The sequence below is a fragment of the Anoplophora glabripennis genome, unplaced genomic scaffold (assembly GCF_000390285.2).
Source record: "Anoplophora glabripennis isolate ALB-LARVAE unplaced genomic scaffold, Agla_2.0 scaffold23, whole genome shotgun sequence".
In the NCBI taxonomy this organism is placed as follows: domain Eukaryota; kingdom Metazoa; phylum Arthropoda; class Insecta; order Coleoptera; family Cerambycidae; genus Anoplophora; species Anoplophora glabripennis.
Window position 1 is genome coordinate 1,683,850 of NW_019416624.1, and position 27,258 is coordinate 1,711,107.

The window sequence follows — 27,258 nt, forward strand, 5'->3', positions numbered from 1 at the left end:
ATAATAAAACATAACATCTAATATTTTTTACGGTTTGCTATAACAGGCACTTTGATCCATTTTAATTATTACAGCATTTTAAAACGTCCCAGTTGTGTTTTTTTAATTTATAAATTTATTATAGCCATGGAATTAGACCCCTCGTCTACGCTTATGCTATGACGTGTCTCAGGACGGGTTAAATCAAGTCCGTTTACACCCACTAAAAAAGCATTTCCCTATTCCCTACCAAGTGCAAAAGACAGAGATAGAATATAGATCGACGTTCAGTGTAACTCGGTCTCTAGACGATTATAGATTCTATCGATGTGCGTAGCGAGCGGCACAAAGATAAATAATATTGAAATATAAAAATCATTTTATATTTTATACGCATTATGGTAATAGTGTTTTTATATTATGTCTTAGTCACTCTTTATAATTTCGACCGCGGAGTATAGGTAGGTAGGTAAATATATTCAATACCAAAAGAGAAGTGCATTTGCATTTAGCAGAAAAACAAAGTTTCCTTTTGAAATTCGTCTTACTAAATTGTTAGTCAAGTGTATGTTTCACATAAATTGTGATGTATATTTTTATTTAGGTAAGTTATTTTTTAAATAAACCCCTTTTCGTACAAAAGCTGATTTAACATTGTAATTTTATTTCAATGACAAACTATTTAGACAATTAAAGTGTATTAAATATGCTACAGAAAATGTTATATAAGTAAGTTCAGTTATTGCATGTTACAAGTTACTTTTTGTTTAATTTCAGGAATAATTACTTTTTTTAACACGATATGGATTTGCACGCAAAAATGGCAGTAAAGGAATTGTCTCCAGAATATTTATATTGCAATTCATTAATCTTGAAATAAAATGTCATTCAACATGCCTTTTACTTTATATAAATCACAAAGTCAAACGGCCTATTTGCGAAAAATATATAATGTTCAATGCATAGCGGTTTATTTGAAATAAATAATATGAAAACCTAACAACATATACGTAGAATATAAAGATTATGCGACAAATTTACAGTAACAATATATCTTTTATAACCTCAACAATGATAAATAAAAAATCATGTAATACCAAATTAATGAATTCCAATAAGCTGGTTAATATAATCTAACCATTTCTTTCATGACATATGATGCAACAAGGGGAGGCATAACAATAATTATATCTCAGTAATGAACATATGTTTTAAATTGCCAGTGTTGCGAGAAACAACTACTGCCCGGGCTATATGTCCCGACCGGCATTGAATTATACTCACAACACCTAGTATAACAGCTAGGATCGCTCGTCTGTTTAACCCACCACCAGACATAGATCGGTTTCGGACTTATTGGTCCTCATTAGTATGTCGTAGATGAGACAACAGAACAGATGAACGATCCAGCTGTTTTAGTGTCGTATACTCACAACAAGAAAATGTTATACGAAGAGCGCAAATAGTTCCATCTATCGTGCTACTTCCCAACTACGCTATTCTAATGGCTACTATTAGTAGGAAGAGACCTGCTATTTGTCAGGTACTTATTTGCACGACCGTCGCCAACTGGGCGAAAACAAATGTTTTAATTTGCCAGTGTTGCGAGAAACAATTATTCCGTGGGCTATATGCCCCGACCGGCATTGAATTACACTCGCAACACCTAGTATAACAGCTAGCATCGCTTGTCAGTTTAACCCACCAGACATAGATCGGTTTCGGACTTATTGGTTACGGGTGAAACTTCATCACTTACGGAAAAATTCGTATAAAATCTTAATGACACATCGCGGGTATGACGAAAAAAAAGTAAACAAATTTAAACTGACTGAAACAAACTTGAAATTGTATAACTGTCCAGTCACTCATAATTAGGAAGTATAACAATGGAACGAACATATATTGATATATTGCCAAATATGGGTAATACAAATAGAAATTTATTTAAAATATATATTAGGCTCGTCTCTATTTGCAAGTCAACACGTAACGAGTGGTTTGTTTGCACATCTATTTTGTCTGTGCTGAAATATCTACAATAATTGCTCAAAATGTCTAAAACTTTGCTAAGCATATACCTAATCGATAAAGATTCTCAAAATTTTCATTAGTATTGTCAAGAATTTCAGGTGTAATATGAAACATTTTCCCTTTATTTCATTTTGCGTTATAAATAATAATACAAATATATAAATTTTGCATCTGTCTGTGCAAATTTTATATAAGCTTCCATTAGAAAAAATCAAATTATGGATCTTCCAAAATTTTCAAATTTCAAGGTCTGTAATTATTAATTTTTTGTTTGAAATGAGGTTGAGTTACGGAAGAATTCGTTGTAAATACATCTAATAGGTTAATATGTATTAAGAGTCTGTTCTCTGTACACTGCTAAGGTATCGCTGCGGGGTCGGGTGCACGGGCGTTACAGCTGGAGGCGGAGACTATCGCTCTCCCACTACGATGATTTTACAGTGGACGTATTTAGGTTGATTTAAACGAGAAACTAACGTNGGCCGCTATGTTTATTCGTTTTCCAAATATGTGTTATGGGCCGAACCCTTAAAATGGGTTTATTTCAAGAGCGTGACGGACTCTTAAAGAGGTGCAGGGGACTTTAAGAGAAAGAGAAAGTAAAAGCAGATGTATGAAAAATATGAAGAAGTACTTTAACTAATACAAATAAAAAAACTTATTTAAACTTCCTTCAACTTACGGAAGCTGTACCTAATAGAAAATAAATTTATAACTTACAAAAAATTTAATGTTAAAGGTGAAAAAGTTTTCTGCCTCTTAGGAGAAGAAATCCCTTACTGTGAATATTTTATGTGGAAATCTAAAAATAACCTAGACCTTTCCAATGAACAAAAAAGAGTGTTGTATCGATTGAACAGTTTTGGAAGTAAAGTACTTTTGTAATGATTAATAGAAATTTCCAGGAACGCCATTGAATACTCCCAAAAAAAGGAAAACCTATGCGGAATCACATTAATAAGATGCCCGATAAGAAAATTTCAGAATATAATTAATGAGAAACAATTGACTTTACGCAATTTTTCCTGATTAATTTTCTCTTAATAAATTCATCAGTATTTCCAAAAAATAGTGCAAGCATACATTAAGAAACTTCTTAATATGATCATATTAAAAATTTTCTAACTAACTAGAGAGTCATATTTACAATATTAAGCATGTAGCTATTTAGTCATTATTGCATCTGAAGTACATTGTACCATCTTTTGTTTATATTCTCAGAGGCATGAAGCAGCAAAAAAACTACTGTTGTATCAAACTGAATATGTATAAATAATGAAATAAGACATTCAAAAACATATTCAAAATTTTAATATGTTATTACAGTACAAAAGGTGTAAATAGTTTTTGTTTTTATTATCATTTTATTATCCTGGCGGCTTTCATTAGCTGAAAAATTGCATTAAACTATGATAATCTGATTGTCAAAATTTAACTATCAGCGCATCAAGAGGTTTTTAGTAAAGGAAACATTTTGCAGAAAAACATTGATTCAGTTGAAATTTAATAGGGATACATTATATTTTACATACTTAATGTCATAGAAAAGTTCTTTAGAAAAAAAAAATAACTATAGCAATCCCTAAGAAGCCGTAAAAACCATAAAAAGTAATATTTCATCACCTGCTTAAAGCTTAAAAAATACGCAATTTTGAATATAGTAATTTTCTGGAAAGAAAAACGGCATGAAAATGCAAAATTCAATTCGATTCAATTTTTCCCTTTTCCGAGTTTATTTAAAAAGTTAAAAAAAATAGCAAAATAATTAACATATAACATTCTAAAGAAACGTTAAACATTTTAGAGCTAGCTATATTTATTACTTTTATTTTCTTTGCATTAAAATACATTAAGTTGTTACAACTGTTTCTATCTCTGTAAGTACTTGTTACATAACATTTTATAAATGCCGCCGTCCATTACTTATATAGGTATTTGCTGCCGCTGAAAAATATTTGTGATTTACCTTCCGTGCTATATGCAGATTTATATTCTCTTGGTACCCTTAAATGTAAATCAGAATCATGACTTTCCCACACTTTTTCTGCTACACTTATTGCCTATTAAGGGCTGTAAAATCGTGTCATCTCGCGTTGAATCTACCCTTCTCATTTTCACGATACGTTTTATGAATAATCATAGAATGAAAATTTGCTTTTGAATACTAATCGTAAATGTTGAAATACAATTTTGCAAGCGAGATCAAGTCGTTGAATATTGATGTATTCAGTACAATCGAAGTAGTTAATAGTATATTTTTAAGCGAAATTGAATGTTGTACCTTATTAATGCTATAGGTAGGACATATAAAATTTATGAAAATTTGGCAAGTATTGTTGATTCTCCTGAAAATTTAGTCTGGTTGGTTATATGAAAATATAATTAAATTTGTGTGACTGATGATTTGTTGAAAATTAAAGATGCATGAATTCATTGCTCGAATTATATTTTATAAGAAAATTGCATCAATTCAAACAAACATAAATATGTTTATATACAGGGTGTCCCGTTCATGTTTCAAAAAAACTTCTGTGCATGTTCCTCATGGAAAAATAATAGGGGTAGTTCAAATAAAGCCCTGTTTTCGAGATACAGTGTTGAAGTTGATACTTTCCAAATGGTTTTCCTTAATTATTTTTAAATCGGCTAAAGATAAAAATGTCAAAATTTGTAGACGAGTAAACATCAACTGTGCGTTAAGAATAATATGCAAACGGTTTCTTTCTGAAAAGCAATATCGCCGATACAGGTAATTGGAGGGGTACAGTCGAAAAAAAAATATGTTAAAATTCAAAATTTATAACATTTCTAAACGGATCTGTAAACTCTAAAGCATACTACAAAAAAAAGGTATACTTGTCGAAATTCGAAATTTTCGAGAAAGTTGCATAGAAGCAAATAGGGGACAATTTCAGCATCTACTGTAGTATTTCGAGTTTTGCTCATTTAATTAATTGTGCAGCTGTTTTGTTCTGTATGTCTCCGAGTCTGTTTCCTAATATTTTTCTGTTTTTATTACTTTTTTTAAGCATTCATGTCCATGAACAATTCAGTCCATTCAACAACTGTTTATTTTAGTAATGGTAGTGTAGTAGTTTACAAAATCTAAAATTAAGTAGTTATTAATAGATAATTAATTACCATAATCCGTTTATTTTGATTTACTTTTTTAAATGTTAGTTTACAACAAGCTGAAACTTAAAATAAACATTATATATTTTTTTAGTTAATAAAATGTTTTGCAATTTAACTGTTTCACGTCATACGTAAGAAATTAAAATTTTAGTCTTAAATGCAAATACTGTTGGTAGTTAAATGTCTTCAGCTCATTCAATGGGAAAGTCCTTTTTCAATTTAATATTTTGTTAATGTAATTTTGTGCCACTTTATGTGAGCAAAAAATGCAACTTCATTTTTCTCGAAAATGGTACATGCTACCGAATTTCGATAAGTATACCTTTTTTTTGTAGTATGCTTTAGAATTTACAAATCCGTTTAGAAACGTAATAAATTTTGACTTTAAACATATTTTTTTTCGATTGTACCCCTCAAATTACCTGTATCGGCGACACTGCTTTTCAGAAAGAAACCGTTTGCACAATATTCTTAAGGCACAGTTGATATTTACTCGTGTACAAATTTTGACATTTTTATCTTTAGCCGATTTGAAGATAATAAAGGAAAACCATTTGGAAAGTAACAACTTCAGCACACTGTATCTCGAAAACAGGGCGTCTAAGAAAAAAATGTTACATGTACTACCCCTATTATTTTCCCATGAGGAACTTGCACACAAGTTTTTTTGAAACATGAACGGGACACCCTGTACATATAACAAAACAGCCTGTGCGGTAAGTCACGATAACGACAGAATCACTATGCTGCATAAAGTTACCCCAAAAGTCAGCATTTCTACGATATAATTTATAGCTCTTAAAGAAGAACCAACAATATAATCTCAACGGATGGGCTTCTTGTAAAGGTACTTTAGCTATCCTGCCGGACTAGTCGAGTTAGTGGAGCCCTTCCTTAGAGGCAGGCAGCTACGTGCGAAGGTGGACATTGAGGCAGGCGTTCCTCAAGGCGCCGTACTATCACCGCACCTGTTCAACATCTTTACATACGATATGCCTAGCATAGGACAGAGCGCACGAACGCGTGCTTCTACGCCGATGACGCCACCATCGTGATCCGTTTCCTGTATCGTGAGATGGTGAAGAGGTACCTACAGGGGTCGACTGGAGGACTGTTGCAACAGGTGGAAGGTGGCGAATAACACAGAGAGAAGCACAGGTTTCATGTTTTCTCGGTATTGGACGGGTCTTCAGAGTTATGTAAAGCTCAACGGAGAAGACATCGTCAAGCATCGTCAGGGATAACCTTGGATTGCACGCTGAGATGGAAACCCATGTCGATGACATGATAAGCAAAACGACATCCGTAAGAGCTAAGCTTTTCGAGCGCGCCGAGATCCACAGTAACCCGTTAATCCGGAATGCGGTAGACTACCGAGCCGAAGGGCTGCCGGCAGATATAGACGGCCCCTAGACATCAACTTCTGGACGTAGGGTGAGTCGAAATTTTTCTGTCTGTTTCAGGACTGCCAGGATCAAGAACCGAAGACGACGACATACACACACACACATCTCCCCTACTTTTCTTATCTCACTCTCCCTTCCCGCGCTAGCCTAAGGGCCACGTTAGCACAGCGCTTCCTAAGCTGAATTGCTGTAAGACCTCACCCAAACCCACCACCTACGCCCATCACCTACACACGACACCCCCGGAGGTTTACTGAAACAAGCCCGAAAAGAAATAAGAGCGCCAGAAAAAAGGGGCCTTGCCGGCGGGGCCCAGTCAGGACAGGAGGAGGCCTCAAGAACTGATCAAACTCGTCCGTGTTTGCGGTCCCGGATGACGAGGAAAAGGCCTACCTCTCCGGGTTTACAGCGATGAAGTGGCTAAAGAACGATAATCCTACTCAACCTCGGTCCATCCGAGGTCATATATCCAGCCAAGGATATTGGCGCGACCCGTCGAATAGAAGGTCCCCATATCACAAAGGCATAAACGATGGAGGTTACATATCATATGAGATAAAGGTTTTGCCATTTTTTTCTCTCGTATTTTATTTTTATTTTTTGAATGAAGTAAACCCATTCGCCTCACGTACCTTTATTTCATTTGTCCTTAACCTCCACTGCAACCTTACCATCAGTATTGAATTAAAAAAATAATAAAGATAAAAGATATAATCGTGTATAAAAAAATCACAAACAAAAGTAAACTGTCTAGTACTATTATATAGGATAAATACCGAAATTGTCTAGGAAATTGCAAAACTTAAAGGTATAAACACACTGTTGAGAAGACCCCGCAACAGATAAATATAGAAACTTATTAATAATGCATAAAGTGTTATACAGGCTGTCTTATAAAAAACGCCCCAAGCTGTAACTGTTAATAATTGTTCTATTTAAAAAAACAAAGGACTGTTGTTAATGGCTTGACAAAATACTAAAATCGAGCACTGATTTTAATGTTTTTTGCCATCATCAGAACGTTAGGCGATTTTCAATTGTTTTTTCTTAAATGTCAAGTTATTATTATTTTTTTGGCCTGTTCGATAGAGTATTTTTTTCTGCAGTCAACGATATATTACAACTTGATATTTGTTAAATATTTTATAGAAAAAATATTTTTTTACAAAATTTATTAGAAAAATGTTATGTCTAATTCACGGCAACTTCTGATAAAAATGTCAAATTTGCCCTGAAAACAATTAAATTCAGAAGCATTAAATGTCACATACGCGTCATTTTCTAGGCAAAATACGTATCAGTGTATTGTCAAGTGGTTATTAATTAATTAATTAATTAATTACAAATAAATTATTGTAACTTGAAAATATGAACATTAATGAACTGACCGATATGTTGCAAATATACTTTCAATGTAATAAAAATAGTGCCCAAGCAGAACGTCTGTATGCAAATCGGTTTCCAAACAGGGATGTTCCACAGCGACGAAAATTTAAAAGACTTGAAGACAATTTCAGAATGTATGGTGCTTTTAAAAAGCCTAAAAATTCGCAACGCATTTTTAATGGTCCTCTAGAATTAGACGTTTTGCTTAGTATTGAGGAAAATCCACAAGCTTCTACTCGAGAAATTGCAAGTAATAATAATTTTTCAAAAAACACGGTACACAAAAATCTTAAAAAAACACAAATTTAAATCATACATACCACAGAAAGTGCAAGTGTTAGAAGATAACGATCGTGTCCGAAGGGAGCAATTTTGCCATTTTTATTTACTTAAATATGATACAAGACGCAAGATTTTGAAGAAAAATTATATGGTCAGATGAGTGTACCTTTAGTAATAATGGCATTTTTAACAGAAATATCCATCGATATTGGAGTCAAGAAAATCCCAGAATAACTGTTGAAACCAATTACCAACGGAGATTCAGTGTCAATGTTTGGTGCGGTATTCTAGGCAATCAATTAATTGGACCATTTTTCATCGATGGAACTCTAACTCAAGACAAATATCATAGACTTTTATCAGAATATCTTTCACTTATTGGATACCTTACCGCTTGCAGAAGTGTATAGGATTTATTGTCAACAAGATGGTGCTCCCCCGCATAATGCTAGAAGAAACACTAATTGGTGAGATGCTAATTTTGATGAAAGATGGATTGGCATGACTGGTCCTGTTCGATGGCCCGCCCGTTGTCCTGACCTCACCCCCGCTGATATTTGGTTTTGGGAATATCTTAAAGATCAAATATTTTTGACACATCTGGAAAATGTAGATATTTTAAGAGAGAGGATTATAAACGTTTGCCGTGAAATACCTCCAAACTTAATATCAAATGCTACGTACGAGGTAGCCAGAAGATGTCAATTATGTATTCAACAAGATGGAAGACAGTTCGAACAATTTTTATAAGGTTTTTTATTGTTACATTTTTGTTTTGTTGTTGATCTGGTATTCATTTGTTTTGCTTTGTTGTTGTTACTTTAGACATGGCATTTCTCTAATAAATTTTATAAAAAAATATTTTTTCCATAAAATATTTAACAAATATCAAGTTGTAATGTATCGTTGACTGCAGAAAAAAATACTCTATCGAACAGGCCAAAAAAAATTATAACTTGACATTTAAGAAAAAACAATTGAAAATCGCCTAACGTTCTGATGATGGCAAAAAGAATTAAAATCAGTGCTCGATTGTAGTATTTGTCAAGTCATTAACAACAGTCTTCTGTTTTTTTTTTAATAGAACAATTATTAACAGTGTTACAGCTTGGGGCGTTTTTTATAAGACAGCCTGTATAAGCTCATTTACATCTAAAACTTTAAAAATTCAGTTATCTGGAAAAAACTCGATGATTTTAAGATGTGGTTAAATTTAAGTTACTTCATACATTTCCGCCCACAGGTTAATATCTGTTATTTTTAGGCTTACGAAATGGATATGTATGGAGAATACGTGTGGATTTTGCAGAATAGAGAACAAATGTGGTGGAACTACACAAACGAATGTTCGGCTTACAAAATGCGGAAAGCTGTTGAAGGAATAATAATGATATCAGATTTTAGCAGCATCTCCGAGGACGAGTATTCGATATCGGGATTGGTAATATATCAATTTAACTAAGATTGATCCATGACATTTATTGAGTTCTTAGATGTGATTAATCTGTAAAAAGTCATAATACTGTGAAGTTACTAATGATTACGGATTATTAAATCAATATTAAACACGATTATTAATGGCATAACTTTTTTCTTTTTCCTTCTGCAAAATTTGTCAGAAAGGTATTGGTCTAATGTAAATCACATTAACTAACTTAAATAATGTTATGTTAACATATACGAGGGTAAATCAAATATAAACGCGATTTTATTTAAAAAAAAAGCGGCCCAAACAAATGAAAATCGCAGGTCCTTACTGAAGGGAGGATAATCTAGTTGAGCTCAGTACGTTTCTTCTAATTTTGAGACCGTTAGAGCTGCAGCATGGGGCTTGGCATTGTCGTGTTGGAGGATGGCCTCTGGAATCGGTCTCGTCTTTTGCGGCGATATGCAGCAGTCACCTCATTCAACAGTTCGCAGTAGTAAGCAGCATTGATTGTGCGTCGCTCATGCAAAAAATCAGTGAGCAAAATGCCTCGCCGGCTGAAAAAAAACGGTGAAAGAACCTTGCCAGCTGACAGACGAGTTTTGGCTATCACTAGGGCTGCCCCCTATTTTCTTCACCACTCCATCCTGGCTTGTTTCGATTCGGGAGTGTAGTGGTGGACATACGTTTCGTCGTAGGTGACGATCAGATCTAAAAATGCATCACCTTCTTTCGTAAAACTTGCTGTAAGCCTCTGTCAGACCTTCAAACGTATCAACTTCCGATATATGGTCAAATGGGGAGGAATCCATCCGGCACACATTTTACGGACCAGTAGATCGTTTGTGATGATCGCTTAACACCTCTCATAACTTATTCCAGCCTGTTTTACAATTTTCGATACTCGCACCCGTTGACCGCAAAATTAATGTTTGGTCCTTCACGAGCAAGAAATTTGATAATTATGCGTTGCACATTGTACCTGTTGCTCCAACATCGTGAGCGTTACTGAAGAATTGGTTGAGAATGTGGAATGACCGGCTCTCCTCACTCCTAATGACCCCATCCAAGCATACAAGAAGCGCGAGCACAGTCCTATCAACCTTGGACGCATAGGAACGAAAATCCTGTTTATATTTGATTTACCCTCATACATACATTCCTTGATACCCACCCAATATCTGGATATGCCAGAGAAACAAACTAGTACTTAAATCAAATTTGGTCCGCAATGTAAAGCGGACACTACGTTACAAATTAACAAAAAAGTTTCTATAAACAGTTGGTTTTCGAAAGATATGGTTCAACGATAATGAAAATACCTGATCTATTTTAAGTTGAGTGTATAGTATTTTATTCATGAATAACGTGATTGTTTGAGTTATTATTATCGTTATTTCAAAAATGCCTTTGATACTAGACGCTTTTAGCAATATTCATTTATCTCGAAAACGGAAGATCGAAAGAGATATTTTTGTATAGACTTTATTGTTCTGTAATATTATTTCCAATTCGGAATATTTTGGAAAAAAAAGTGGTAAACGAAAATTAAAGTCCATCCCCCAAACTAAGTAAGTCCTTGTATATATAAAAATGTGGTTTGTAGATACATTTGTGAATGTTCAAAAAGTAAATCTGAAAACGATATTGAAACGAAATTACTTCATCCGTTTTCTTGTAACTCAAAAAAATGATGAAATTTTTCGAAATCTTAAACACACTGTATCTCGAAAACCTTGAAGGTTTGAAATTTTAGTTAATGATTTCAACAACAATTTTTGTTTGCAAATAATTATTTATTAGTATGTCTAAAATTTTTTTAATTGGCATACCTGTAAGAATTCGACATTTGGTATACAAAAACTGCTTTTTGACATGATGAGAAACGCTTGAACAGTTAGTTTTTTCATTTAATCGAGCTAAATTTTACTGTGTGTTATCCTATGGGCAAGTTATTTAAGAGTTTCGATGTTCGCTTCTCAAAAATTGCAAAAATAAATTCAAATTGGGTTATGTAGTGCATTTTGAATTTAAGTCTTGTCATTTTGTACAAAGAAACCATTAGAAATGAAATCTGGTGATCCTTTTTTTTTAATTAAAGAAATTTATTATTCACACAATTTCGTTCTTTCTTCAAAATGTCTCTATAACTATTAGCCTAAATTTTCTCTAATACGTATTTCAACTTTTTTTTTTATATAAAACAATAATGGAAAAAGTGAGAGATAGTAATATACAGGGTAATTCACAACTTATCAAAAAAAAATTGGGAATAGATGCGGCATGAGAAATGGAGTCAATATCGTAAAAAAAATTTTATAAAGTCCTTATAGTTTCCGAGAAAAAAAATTAAGTTGTAGTACTTTCAACCATTACATAGCTGGACAACTGTAGTCTCTAGCGTCATTCGTAATACGCGTGGAGAGCCACGTGGCCTCAGCGACTCCGAATACTGATATCCGATTTTACAGTCGTCGTTGCCATAGTGTTTACAATAGTTTTTTAGTAGTTAATGTCAAAAATGTCTTGTGTGTATAGCAACTCGGAGTTGACGCATATCGTTTTAATTCATGGTGAAGCAAGAAAATATTTGTATTATGGTGAAGCATTTCTGTTATGGTGAAACAAACATTTGTGTTAGTTTGTAGAAACTAGAAACTGAATAAGACAGACTCAAAAGTGTGTACACGTCGGTGGACAAAATTTTGAACAGTTGTTGATCAGGTATGTCAAGTTATTTTTTATTATTTAAAACCTCAAATTAATTTTATTAAGTAATAATAACAATAGCGGCAAAATCAGTTGAATTTGCAATAGGTGCTATAAAATTCTATTTATTCCTTTCCTTGCGAAATTTTTTCAAGTTTTTGTCCGTTTTTATCACTACCGTCGTGACGGTCGCATTGTGCCAGGTCAGGTTTTACGGTGGCCTAGTTTTCAGTGCCGTGCAGAAGTGTATTTTTAAATTATTTTTGAACTGCCCTATTTGATATTTTCTTTACATAATTGTATTTGTAAGAGTTCCCTGTACATCCCGAATTTTGTTTTTCTGGATAAGTTCTGAATCACCCTGTATAACATAATTCTGGCGTTGCATTCGTTGATTATATATTTTTAGAATTTACTTAAATTGTGTTGATAACTTTAAACCAATTATATGGTACAATATAGGTGATTTTGAGAATCGCTGTTCACGTGTAAGATAATCAAATTACGTTCATACAAGCGAAATGCCTGTTTGTCAGGTCATGTGTCAAGAAAATAATTAGCATTAAGACTTCATTCATATAGTTTCATATTGTAGGTGAAATAGACATACCAACAGATAAATAATCACAGGACCACAAAAAAAAATCGACGAAAGGTCTCCTCTGCCAAACCTATCGTATTATATGTTTTTTGGGTCTGCAACTCATGTGTTCCCATCACGTCAGAGTTTTTTTCTGATTTCAAAAAATAGCTGAAAAATGGTAGAATTCAACAAAATCAACCCTGCAACCTGTTAAAACCTTATAACTATGATCCCGAACGAGCTTGACAAGCCGTAAAATGATAACTCGCAACCGCAAAAATACATAACCTCAAAATTGGATGAGCCCAAAACCCAAAAACCCAAAATAAGCAGTGAATAAACTTACACATAGGGCGCAAACCTTCATTTTTGAATAGTAAACTCTTTTAACCTAAAACCCCGAAACCCCATAACCTGAAAACTCGACAAGGCCTCAATCTGAAACCAAACCTCAAAACCCCGAAGCTGAATAACCCTAAAATCCCAAAACTTCAAAACCAGGGCCGGCATTAATAAGGGTGAGGGTGTCGATCACTTCGAGCGTCACACATGAGCAGCCAGACACACGCTTCGAACAAAGAAGCCACTGGCCGAAACTCATAAACTTATGTTCCCAAACCTACATACCCTAGATGAAGCTAAATCTCTAAAACCGAGTTCCCAAACCCACAAAGCCTGAGTGCAGTAAGACCTCTAAACCCGGGCTCCCAAACCCACATACCTTGGGCACAGCAAACTCTCAAACCCAAGCTCCTAAACCCTCATACCCTAGAAGCAGTAGGATCCACGTTAGTTGCGCAACAGGCAGGCAAACGGAACGAGTATGCTTTTACACTCAAGCTTCCGAATCCTCGTGGCAGCGAGATACACGTTCATCACACAGCAAGCAAAGCCAGCTTTCTTTCACACCCAAGCTCCCAAGCCCACATACTCTGGTCGGAGCAAGATCAATGTTTGTTACAAAGAGGATAAAGAAGCAAATGAAGCTTAGTATCAAACCTAACCTTGCAAACTCTAACACTCTCTTGTTTCACCTAGGGTATGAGGGTGTGGAAACTTGGTTTCATGAGTTCCGCCAAAGGCCTGTGTGATGGAAGCGTAGATCTTGCTGCGCCGAAGGTACGTTGTGCTCAGGGTATGTGGGTTTGGGATTTTGGGTTTAGGGACCCTACTGCTTAGGGTGCCCCTAGGGTATGTGGGTTCGGGTGCTTACGTTTCGGCCAGTGGCTTCTTTGTTCGAAATGTGTATCTCGCTGCTCATGCTCAAAGTGATCTCCACCCTCACACTTATTAATGCCGGCCCTGGGTTTGAAATTTTGCGGTTTTAGGGTTATTCAGTTTCGAGGTTTTGAGGTTTCAGATTGAGATCTTGTCGTGTTCTCAGGTTATGGGGTTTCGGGGTTTTAGGTTAAATGGGTTTACTATTCAAAAATGAAGGTTTGTGCCCTATGTGTAAGTTTATTTGCTGCTTATTTTGGGATTTTGGATTTTGGGCTCATCCAATTTTGGGGTTATGTATTTTTACGGTTTCGAGTTATAATTTTACGGCTTGTCGAGTTCGTTCGGGATCATAAGGATGTGGAGTTATAAGGTTTTAACAGGTTGCAGGGTTGATTTTGTTGAATTCTACCATTTTTCAGCTATTTTTTGAAGTTAGAAAAAACTCTGTCGTGATGGGAGCAAATGAGTTGCAGATTCAGTTTCAGCGACTCAAAAAACATATAATACGATAGGTTTGGCCGAGGAGACCTTACATCGATTTTTTTTTGTGGTCCTGTGTAATTGGCGGATAGGAACAGTAACAAGCAAAAAAACATTAATTTAAACAAAACATATTTATATAACAGGGTGTCCGGTAACTACGGGGAAAAATAAAGGGTTATATAGAGCAGGTCAAACGAGTGCTAGTACTTCATATAAACTTTTTACCTAGGTGCCATTGTTGAGGAGTTATTGTCACTCGAAGTAAGAAGTTGAAAAATGAATATTGCCCATAATTTCTAAAGGGTTACTTTGATTAACTTGAAATTTGGGGGATCAAAGCAATTCATTCAAATGTATCTTTGTACATTTAAAATTGAATCAAATATTTTTTATTTTACAAGGACGGTGGAAATTATGTTCTAAAATTTACGCAACTTTGACAGAGCTGTCAAATTTGATATTTCGCCCTCGCAGGCAGATAGCCCTGTTACTTTTCTACAAAAAAGGTATACTTCATGACTTATAAAAAAGTGAAAGGTTGTCAAGATAATTAAATTCTTGTATTTTGCGTATAGGTCCAACCGGGGACACAACGCAACAGAAAAAAGTTAAGAATGAAACATATGGATTAAAAGAGGTTACTTCAGTAAATGCTCGATATGTCCTCCATCTAGTTCAATGCACTTCGTTATTCTTTTAAGATTATTTTGTTCCACTCTAAATAGCATTTGTGGATTCCGTTTAATTTCATTATAATGATGTTCTATTCTTGCCATCAACTCTTCTCTTGTATAAATCGAAGTTGAATACACCAATTCTTTTAGGTAACTCCACAACTAGAAGTCAAGGGGGTTAAGATCTGGTGACCTAGGTGCCCATAAGTGTGGTCCGCCTCGCCCAATCCACCTATCACCAAATGTTGCGTTGAGGTAATTTCTAACTTCACGACTGAAGTGGGGCAGTGCCCCATCATGCATGAAATACATCTCCTGTCTTGTTTGCAATGGCACATTTAGTAGTAGATTTCGATCGTATTGTAAAAGATTCAAATATCGGGCACCGTTTAATCTATCCGATAAGAAAAAGGGGCCTATTAATTGGTTACCGATTATTCCTGCCCATACATTAACTATGAATCTTTCCTGGTGTTTGCCTTGAATAACTAAATGAGGTCACCAGATCTTAACCCCCTTGACTTCTTCTTGTGGGGTTACCTAAAAGAATTGGTGTATTCAACTCCGGTTTATACAAGAGAAGAGTTGATGGCAAGAATAGAACATCATTGTAATGAAATTAAACAGAATCCACAAATGTTATTTAGAGTGCAACAAAATAATCTCAAATGAATAAGGAAGTGCATTGAATATTTACTGAAGTAACCTCTTTTAATCCATATGTGGCTAGACGCAAAATACAAAAATTTAATTACCTTGACAACCTTTCATTTTTTCATAAGTCATGAGGTATACCTTTTTTGTAGAAAAATAACAGGGCTATATGCTTGCGAGGGCGAAATGTTAAATTTGACAGCTCTGTCAAAGTTGCGTAAATTTTAGAACATAAAGAACGACCGTCCTTGTATAATAAAAAATATTTGATTCAATTTTAAGTGTACAAAGATACATTTGAATGAGTTTCTTTGATTCCCCAAATTTCAAGTTAATCAAAGTAACCCTTCAGAAATTATGGGCAATATTCATTTTTCAACTTCTTACTTTGAGTGACAATAACTCCTCAACAATGGCACCTAGATAAAAAGTTTGTATGAAGAACTAGCACTTGTTTGACCTGCTCTATATAATCCTTTATTTTTTCCCCGTAGTTACCGGACACCCTGTATACACAAGGAAATACAGGGTGGTCCCGAGGTAATGGGCCAAAATTCATGGGTAGATTCCCGAAGCAAAAATATTGCGATTTAGCCGAACTTACCTTAGTCCAAAAGTTGATAATTAAAAAGATACATTTATTTCTTAATAAATGCAAATATCTACACAAAATTTTGAGGTTTGTGGTTCTTTGGATGGAGGAATTGAAATTTGTTCACATTTGAAGATTAGCCGTAGATTGAAGGTGTTGGAAACGACATAACTTTTTTTTACTTTAAGGTATCTCATATTTGGTATCAAATTTTTATTTTCCAACTTTTTTTACACAAAAAAGGTAGACTTTATGAAAGTAGCTGTCTCGCACCGTTTCCGAGATATTTGACTTTGCAACTTCCAATGCTAATAGTTGAAATAATTAAAATAATTTAGAAATGTCAAAAACTATGGTTTATTTAGAATTAAAAATTGCAATGAACAGTAAAATAGTAAACATTAGTAAAAAATATGCCTTTTTGACAAAATTGATCAAAATGAACATCTCTAACTTCAATACATTTATCAACACGTTTATTAAAAGATTGTCTTATTTTAAAGTATAAATCCTTAATACGAAATGATTTTGCAGCATTTAAAATCTGCTACCAAAGTTCTTCTCAAGTGTTTATAGTTTTCCCATAAACAACTAATTTCATGTAACTCCAAAAACGAAAGCCTCGGCATTCTATCTCACATTTATGTATACGAGTATACAATTTAATTTGTAAGCTAAGATGCAATTTTAATTAGATACGAATAATACTTAATAGAAATTAGCATACAAATGACAGCAATAAGACAAGTGAAAGACGTCAATTATTTGATTTTCGTCCAAATCCTACTTAAGAAACTTTACCGCTAAATTAATAATACCTGTAGGTACTTAATTGTAATTTAATGCAACAGCATTGGAAGTTTCAAAACCAAATAGCTCGAAAACGGTGCGAGATAGCTACTTTAATAAAGTATACCTTTTTTGTGTAAATAAAGTTGAAAAATAAGAATTTGTTACCAAAGATGAGATACCTTAAACTACAAAAAAGTTATGTCGTTTTTAACACATTCAATTTACTGCAGCTAGCGCCTTCTATGAACTTTAACCAAAATGTGACAGATTTCAATTCCTCTACTCAAAGAACTCCAATCCCCAAAATTTTGTGAGGATATCTGCATTTGTTAAGGAATAAATTAAAAAAAACTGAAATAATATTTTACATTTAACACCCTGTATCTCTTTAACTATCAACTTTTAGACTAAGGTAAGTTCGGCTAAATCGCAACATTTTTACTTGGGGAATCTACCCATCAATTTTGGCCCATTACCTCTGGACCACCCTGTATATACTTGATGCCCATATACCATAATCCTGAAATAAGTACAACCTCTTCCATAAAGGAAACATTTATTTAAGTAAAGAAATTTAATTTACTACAAATTTGTGGTATAAGAGTTCTTGTTTTAAAAAATCTTCCATACTTATTTTAAATTTGACGTTTCTGTATATAATTTTTTCGCAGAAAAATATTAAATACATGTTCTACGCAGTAAACTATATTGCTGTTTAAAATATACGCACACATAAGAGGAAAAAAAGTGTATAAGAAGTTAGAAAATGCGTTCTATTATATAATTAATAACCTTAATCGTTCAAACCCACCGTTCAATTTAATATAACAAGAGTAATTAATCACCAGCAGACAAAAGAAGCTATCTATGCTGACCACATATCAGTTTGGTATTTCACCTGCTATTAATATATTCCTCCCGTTTTTCATACAAAATGTTAAGCTCATGACGTGAAATTTTACAGCAAAATCTGAATTAAGTCAAAGGGGGTGAAATGTTTTGAAACAACAGACCACAGGGGAGAACGAATAAAGGCACATAATTAACATTTCGAAAAAAAATTCAGGTCTGCCTGTTTTATATGTTACGTAGATCAGAAATGATTTTTGAAATTAGTTAGGTTAGTTAGGTCATTCGTACACAGAAAAACGTAACCTGACCTAACTCAAAAGGAAAGCCTCATACCAAGAGCCTTGGAGCAAAATGGATTGGCTGCCTCAATATATACTATTTAAAATGGCAATATATTGTGTATTTGAATACAAGTTGAATTTTTGAACTAGATTCTATTTTTTCATAAAATGTAAAATAAGAAAGGTTATTCCACATCTTTGAATGATTCTTTTACTTATTTAATTTAATTTTTAGGTCAATGATGATTTCGAGGAAGCCTTAAATACGTCAAGGTCATATATATCCAGGTATGCCAAGCAAACCTACGATGCCATATGGACGATAGCTCTGGCCCTGAGAGATTCAGAGATACACCACTGGTTCGATCCAATAACTGAATACCAATACACCCGAAAAGACATGGCGTGTCGATGGGTGGATAGAATAAATAAACTCAGTTTCATTGGACTCTCTGTAAGTGTAATTCATAATTTAATGAAAAGAAACATTACAACATATTAAATATGCAGATTGTCTTATTTAACACAGTAACATCCACACAGAGTGTCCCACCACGAACTCCATCGATGGATATCTTGGAAACCGCTCGAAGGATTTTTTTGAAATTAGGATGGTGTGATACGGACCATGGGACCTACCAAGCTAAAATATTTTCTAGGTAGTATCGACTTCCAGTTATACCGGTTATACCGGAAGTCGATACTAACTTTCTTATTTTAAATGGAACCCCCTGTATATTATTGCATTTTTGGAAAGAGCATCTATTTTTCAGTTGAAAACATATAGCACACTCCATACATAGGATTGACCGTTTCCGAGATATTTTTATTTTTAAGTAAAAATTGACAGATCCAGACTGTCAGCGAAATTTAGTTTTCCCGGGAACATTGGTTTATTTTTTGTGCAAATTGGACATTTTGTAGAGAAAGACCTAATTTATCGAATTTGATATGAAAATTTTCCAGTTTTTATACAGAGTGGTCAAAAAAAAGATCGAATATGAAGTTCAGAAAATGTGGAAAACTCGAAATTTTTAAATGGAAACCACTAATTTTTTTAACGTATTTGCATTCTGCACTAAAATTATGTGTAACTTTGTTAAAGTTTCCCTATACCTAAACCCAGTGGTTTTCATTTTATTTACGAATAAACATTTTCCTTTTCTTAAAATGATGTTTCCATTTGTTTCGCACATTTTAGGTTGGCCGTGACAGGTAAGTAACAATCAACATGACAATTGTCACAGGTTTTTAAATGTTTAATTTATTTTAATAAATCTACAAAATCTTCCTTCAATTTCTCAACTTCTAAACATTTTTCACACCTTCGGATTAGTTCCTTGTGGGTCGCTGCTGTAATAGAATCTGGTGATAGATGCTCAAACGCTTGCCTTATTCTATGCATACAATTTTCCTTTGTTGTTACTGGACTCCTATACACACTATTTGTTAGTGTCCCAAATAAAATAGTATCTATCACCGGATTCTATTAAAGCAGCGACCCACAAGGAACTAAATAAATTTGACAATTAAAAATCTGTGACAGTTGTCATGTTGATTGTTACCTATCTGTCACGGTTAACCTAAAATACGGGAAACAAATGGAAACATCAAATGAAAACCACTGGGTTTGGGTATAGGGAAACTTTAACAAAGTTACACTTAATTTTAGTGCATAATGTGAGTATGTTAAAAAGGTTTTTTTTATATCAAATTCGATAAATTAGGTCTTCCTCTACAAAATGTCCAATTTGCAGAAAAAAATAAACCTATGTCCGGGAAAACTAAATTTTGCTGACAGTTTGCATCTGTCAATTTTTGCTTAAAAATCAAAATATCTCGGAAACGGTCAATTCTAAGTATGGAGTGTATGTTTTCACGTATACCACTTATTTGCAATTTGCCAACTTAGCGTCATTTTTTTCGAGTGACTTTTTTGATATTATTATTCTACATACGCTACACACACTTCACCTTCATAAGTCGGTCGATAGCCGCACGGTTTAAGGCGTCAGTACTTAAATCGATGTGTCGATCTGCCCGGGTTTCGAATCCCGCGGCCGGTAGACCGTAGATTTGCTATGCTTGTACGGAGGATTGGCACCCTCTGTTCAGGTATGGTAGGGTGGAAGAATGTTGGCTTGGGTCAATGTGAGAGATTGACACCAGTTGGCATTTGGCCACCCCCCTAATTAATGAGGTTTTCCAGGTTTCCCTCATTCCTGCACTGAATGGTGGTTAGGGCCTACCAACATAAGTCGTTCCTGGGCGCAAATGCGGCCTGCGTAATAATAATATGCCGCCTCCTCTCCCGCACAAGTCTCCGACTTCTGGGCTAATTCTCGTAGTTAGAATGAGGAGTAGAGATATTATTATTATTATTATAAAGTGCAATAAAATGTCTACTAATTAATTATTTTTTGTCACGTTCAAACTCTAATTCGACTGGAGTAATACAAAGATAGAGAATTCTATTTGATTTAGTATACAGGGTGTTCAAAAAGTTTGGAATCCCCCCTCTATCTCCGAAAATACTGCTCAAACAAAAAAAATATTAGGACAAAAGTTGATGGGTTTTGAGTGAGTAATCCAACGGTGACCTTGACCATGACATTGACCGCGACCTTGAAAGTCATTTAGAGGTCAAGTTGAAAATTTTAAATGAAACCGTATACTTTTGACCCCAGAAATGGTAAGAGCGGAAAAATGTACGGTCGAATGTGACCTTGACCATGACCTTGAAGGTCATTTAGAGGTCAACCTGAAAATTTTAAATGGAACCGTATATTTTTGACCCCGGATGGTCACAGTATTTCCAGCAGCCTGTCTCCGAAGGTTCTCATCAGTGGAAAATTTACCGAGACGTTGGGGTTAAAAGTGAGCAGTCAAACAGTGACCTTGACTGTAACTTGGAGATCGTTTACAGGTCAATTTGAAAACTTTTTGAATCCAATTTTTAGTCCAATATATTAGATCCGTTCCTGAGTCAAAAATATACGGTTCCATTTAAAATTTTCAGGTTGACTTCTAAATAACCTTGAAGGTCATGGTCAAGCTCATGATCAAGGTCATATCCGAACATAAAATTTTCCGCTCTTACCATTTCCAGGGTCAAAAGTATACGGTTCCATTTAAAATTTTCAACTTGACCTCTAAATGACCTTCAAGGTCATGGTCAAGGTCACCGTTGGATTGCTCACACAAAACCCTGCAACTTTTGTCATAATCATTTTTTTTTGTTTAAGCAGTATTTTCTGAGATCGAGGGGGTTCCAAATTTTTTGAACACCCTGTATAATTAAATAGGTATGTAGTATACTATGTATTTACAATGTCTTTCAGTACTTATTTAATTTTATTCAAAAATTGACCATATTAATTAATATATTATAGGAAAACCTAAAAACATATTATGATTAGTCATCAATTTGTACTGCTAATTTATTAAATAACCTGACTCATTAAGTAAATCACAGCTTTTTGTAGGGTCCAGTGAAGTTTCAAGGCGCTGACAGGATTGGAAATTCACTAATTCAACAAATACAGGGTAGCTAAATTTATTCAATCTGTCCTTTTTTATAGTAGGTACCAAGTAGGGGAATCATAGTGAAGAAGAATTATATAATTTAATTTCAATGTTACCCACTACTAACGATGATATTCTTTTTTTTCGTTTAGTAGAAGTATTTTGATATTAGTGCTCATAAAGGCTGCATGTTAAGGCATTGATAGCTTATTATAAAGGTGTTTCAGAATAAGGTCTAAAAAATTTTAGAGGAATTTTTCATACGATTTTCTTATGCCATGTTTAAATCCATATAAAAAATGTATTCTTGCCTCAATTTTCTTTCCACTTCACTTATAAGAAAACATGGAGGTGACTGTCTTAGCTATAATTCAAGTTTTGTTTTGCTCATGTGACATTTGTTTACTTTTTGTAGACTACTCGTAAAAGAATAATATTATCTATTAAAATAATGGTAAACACTGAAAAATTCAGAAATTTTTATTATTTAATGAGCCTAAAATGTATACAAAACAGAAATTAGTTTTAAAAAATTGTTATTTGCCAATAAACAAAGGATCAAGGAGTTGCAGCAGATGTTCGAAATGATTACATCTCCAATTTGGGATTTTAGCTTTTGCGAATTTTGACAAGAGTCCGCCAGAATTCTTACCTCATAAACGTCGTAAAAATATCGGGTTTGCAATATGTCTAATACAGGCACTGTAATCGTATTTAAAAAATCATCCCACCAAACTATTTAGGGACTCTCAAAATATATGCCTTCCAAATTTAAATTCGATATTTTGCTTAGTTTGGAGACATTGGCAAAATAAATTTTAAACATTGGATGTTAAAAAAATAAAATACTTAGTTTATAAGAAAATACATTCTTATTTTTTGTTCTATTGCTATTAGGATTTATCCTGAAATACCCTGCATAAATTAAGAAGATAACATTTATATATAATAATTTCAGAATGAAGTATGTCTTTACCATCTATGACGAGAGAAGTACCCTGATATTCTTTCTTAATTTATTGTTTTCTATTTGTACATGGTAATCCAGAACTGATGATTGACCGTCGTTAAAGGAAAACAGAAAGAGCGAATAGAAAATGGCATTACGGGTCTTTGTGGTTTTTGGGTTCTTTGCCAACTGTGAAAAAATTAAAAAAATTAATTAAATAAACCCTTGCACCAAATGGATCGGTGCGGGGTAATTTTTATGAAAATAGTTTTGCCTAACCGAAAAAATCTCACTATGAAAAAAGCAGACAAATGGAAAATACAAAAACACATCACTTAATATCGCGCACTTTAAAAAGTTTTCGAAAATCCACTGTTTTCGTCTTCTAAACTTTTTTTGACTTTTCGTTTTAATAGCTTTTACAGTTTTTTAAATTTTAATAGCTTTGACAGTTTAGCTAAAAAAATAAAGAAAAACTTCAGACAATACGTTAGTAGTATTTCTAGCGATGAAGATAGAAACATGAAATTATTTTGAATCAACTATTTCTAGCCATATTTGTGAACAGAATTCTTACCTCAAACTTGCAGCGTTATACAGGGTGTTCCTTATTGATCTGCGAATATTTATGGGTGTGATTGTACATAGAAAATGAATGATAGTTTGCTTTATAAACTGTGGTTCAAAAATGTTCCGTTGCGAATGCACGGGGTCTTAAAATTTTTGGAAAAAGAAGGAAATTAATTAATATTTTCGAAACCGCTTGAGACATTTCAGTGATATTTAGTACATAGTGATAAAGGCGAATATTTTTCAATACAAACGTAATTTTTAACTCTAATAGGGGCGTGCGTACAAGCACTGGCTTTGATATATTTAAAGAAGAAAATGATACGTCATTGGTTTTCCTCAAATAAAATTATTTTTGAAATCCCCCTTCTATTCGAAAGATAAAAGATCTCTTGAGTTTTTGCCCTGCGAAGCTTCGTTTTTGAGAAAAAAAACTTACAGAATTATTAATAATTCTTGCGTGTAATGAACAACAATTAACAACATACAACATTAACATAACATTACATCTAGGTAATATCAAACTATTTTTACAAAAATCGTTGAAAATGACCTCCTTCACTTAATATACATGCTTCCTCCCTCCTTTTCATGGAATTGCGCACTCGCTAAAATATTCCCAGACTATTCTTTATTCTATCACATTATTCTTTTTCTTAATTCCTCTACAGAATTAATGAGACTGGTGTACTATTGAGGTCGAGGGACCTTGGTGGTCATTCTTGAGGATTAACGCGGCCAATCCAACGATTTGGATAAACAGTTTGTAAATAATTGCGAACCATTACAGTGAAATGTGCTGGTGCACCGTCGTGCATGTATCACATTTGGTTTCTTATTGCTATCGGAACATCCTCAAACAGCAAAGGAAATTGTTCTTGAAGGAAATTGCGGTAAGATTGTCCGTCAAGTCGTCCCGGCAGGAAGAATGGTCCAATAAAGTGGTCACCAATGATTCCTGTGCATACGTTGACCGAAAACTGGTGTAGAAAATGGCTTTCCGTTATGGCATGTGGGTTTTCAATTGCTCACAAATGATTGTTGTGAAAATTTTCAAATGCATTTTTAGAAAATTAGCTTCGTTCGTGAACAGAATGTATGATTCAAATTGCGGATTTTGCTCAACATTGTGAGGATACTGACAGAAGGTCACATGCTTTGGAAAATCTCTAGCAAGTAATGCCCGTACTCTTAAAATTTGGTACGGTTATAACAAAAAATCGACTAAAATTCTCCAAACAATTTAGTGGCAAATATTGAAATATCTAGCGATCTTCCTCGTACTCGTTATAGGATGTTCGACTTCGTGCAGCACCGCTTTCTCAATTTCAGGTGTTCTTACTTTTCGAGGTCTACCTTCAGATGTACGTTTTCGGACACTACCAGTTTCAACAAGACGTTGATGAATATTAGAAAAGGTTCGACTATTTGGCAACGCACGATTGGGATATCTCTAGTGATAAATACGTCTGGTTTGCTCTGCATTATCCTCGGCGAGGCCATACACGTAATGCATTTGCACCATTTCAACATTTGAATAATTCACTATTATTAACAAAATTATAAAAATAAGATATTCACAGTGAACATAATTTGAACGACAGATAGGTACTTACTTCAAAATGTCAGAAATCCAAGTGACACATTCTAGGCCAACTAGGTTTCGTTTATTGCAAATTTGTATTCTTTAATAATTACATTTTACGGACAATACAACGGTTCTTATTTTTTTACTCAAAAACGGCGCATCGCAGGACAAAAACTCAAGAGAGCTCTTATCTTTCGAATTGAAAGCGGATTTCAAAAATAATTTTATTTGGGAAAAAAACCATTGGCGTACCATTTTTTTCTTTAAAGATATCAAAGTCACTTCTCGTACGCACGCCACTGTTAGAGCTAAAAATTATGTTTGTATTGAAAACATGCGCCTTTATTAATTATAACTACGTACTAAATATTACTGAAATGTCTCAAGCGATTTCGAAAATATTAATTAATTTCCTTCTTTTTCTTAAAATTTTAACACCCCTTATTTTCGCAACGGAACATTTTTAGACCATTGTTTATAAAACTATCATTAATTTTCAATGTATATTTCGAATAAGGAGAGATTTAGCAAAACGTTTTTAATAAAATTGTTAAAAAATACATAATTATAAAACTGGAGGAAACAACTTTGATGACGTTGCTGTCCTTAGGGTGATAAACTTACCAAGATATATTTTGAGTAAAATACTTGTATCATTTTACCATAATACTCACCATCAGCTCTGGATGACCCTACACCATTTATTAGATTTAAAGTTATTTAGCCGTCTGCAGTAAGCAATTGGCACTATGAAACTTTTAAGACCGATACAACTTTAGAAATTGAACCTAACCAGTTTTGCCTGTAACTTTACATGAATGTAAATCTGTTACAAGATTTTGGAATTCATAGTAATTAGGACCACAACAGAAGATATATGTAGTTAAAGTTGACAACACATTTGAACTATAAATGCTCCCTAGTTCCTTTTAAGTTAATTTAAGAAATATAAAATAACCTTCATGATATGTCTTTTCTTCTGTATAAAAGTGCCAGTAATAAATTAAATACAATTTGTAACGTGTAACTCCCAAGTTGAAAATTTAATATTTTAGAGGTATTCTATCTTGTAAGAAGAAATGTATAGTTTCGAACATTACTATGTACTCAAACAAACTGTTGAATAGAACAAAAGTGGAAGCAGAAATGTCAATTAAAGGTGTTATAACAGTAATGAAAATATTGCCTGAAATTCGAAATAAACCCTTGTTCCAAAAGGATCGCTCGAGGATTGTTTTTTAATTAAAATTATAATAACCAAAAATCTCACACTGAAAAAGGCAGACAAATAGAAAATACAAAATCACGTCACAATAAATCACACACTTCAATAGGTGACGTTTCGAAATGAATTTCTAACTGTGGAAGCAAACAAATAAACAAATTTAAACTCTCAAAAATTAATTTAAAATCAATATCATTCCAAGTTCTGACAACAAAAACAGATCAATTTTAAATAAGAGGGATATGAGGGTGGCTCCATGAAAAGCGAAACACAGTGTAGCCAGTAAGCCTTGAAAAAAACAAAACTTATTTTTACTTTTCGTATAACTGTTCTTATGTTTTCAATACTAAAAAGGATACTTTTTAAGATTCCTTGAAGAAAATGCGACAAACAAAATATTTGTTTCATTTTTTAATGGGGAATCTTCCTAGCTACCTAGGAATATCTTTTTTAAACACCTTATGAATATATTTCAGAATAAAATTTGTGAAAATAAAATATATTATGCCCTTGAGAATTACCCATGTAAGTAGATTAGATATTCTACTGAAATTTGTCTATTGAAGCACTTGATAGATTCTACTTATTATTTTATATCTTCCAAGGTTTTATGACGTGATAAAAATAAAGCATGCAAAACGATACCGCCCTTAATTAATGATGTGGGTGTAAAATTGAGGTTCACAGTAATATTTCATTTTTTAATGGTAGCGGAAACGTTACTGCTGTTCATAAATTTTTGAAATATGATTATTATTAAAGTTATTGTAGCCAAAGGCAATGAATGTATGCATATGTATTTTTGTTTTCTATAAAATCAATTATAGGAATTATGTCATAACTTTTAGCCACTGAATAAAAGGAACATGATTTCAATATCTTGTAAAATTTTATATAAAAGTACATTAGAAT

At 33.6% G+C, this 27,258-nt stretch overlaps 1 protein-coding gene across 1 annotated transcript in view; it reads left to right on the forward strand.

Moving 5' to 3' along the window:
- Positions 1 to 27,258, forward strand: part of LOC108904540 (gamma-aminobutyric acid type B receptor subunit 2-like) — an 81,285-nt gene that overhangs the window by 28,937 nt on the left and 25,090 nt on the right. The window contains exons 3-5 of the mRNA XM_023455105.1: positions 9,487 to 9,663; positions 18,725 to 18,943; positions 21,975 to 22,035. Coding sequence (XP_023310873.1) covers positions 9,487 to 9,663; positions 18,725 to 18,943; positions 21,975 to 22,035 — 457 coding nt within the window. The remainder of the gene's footprint in view (positions 1 to 9,486; positions 9,664 to 18,724; positions 18,944 to 21,974; positions 22,036 to 27,258) is intronic.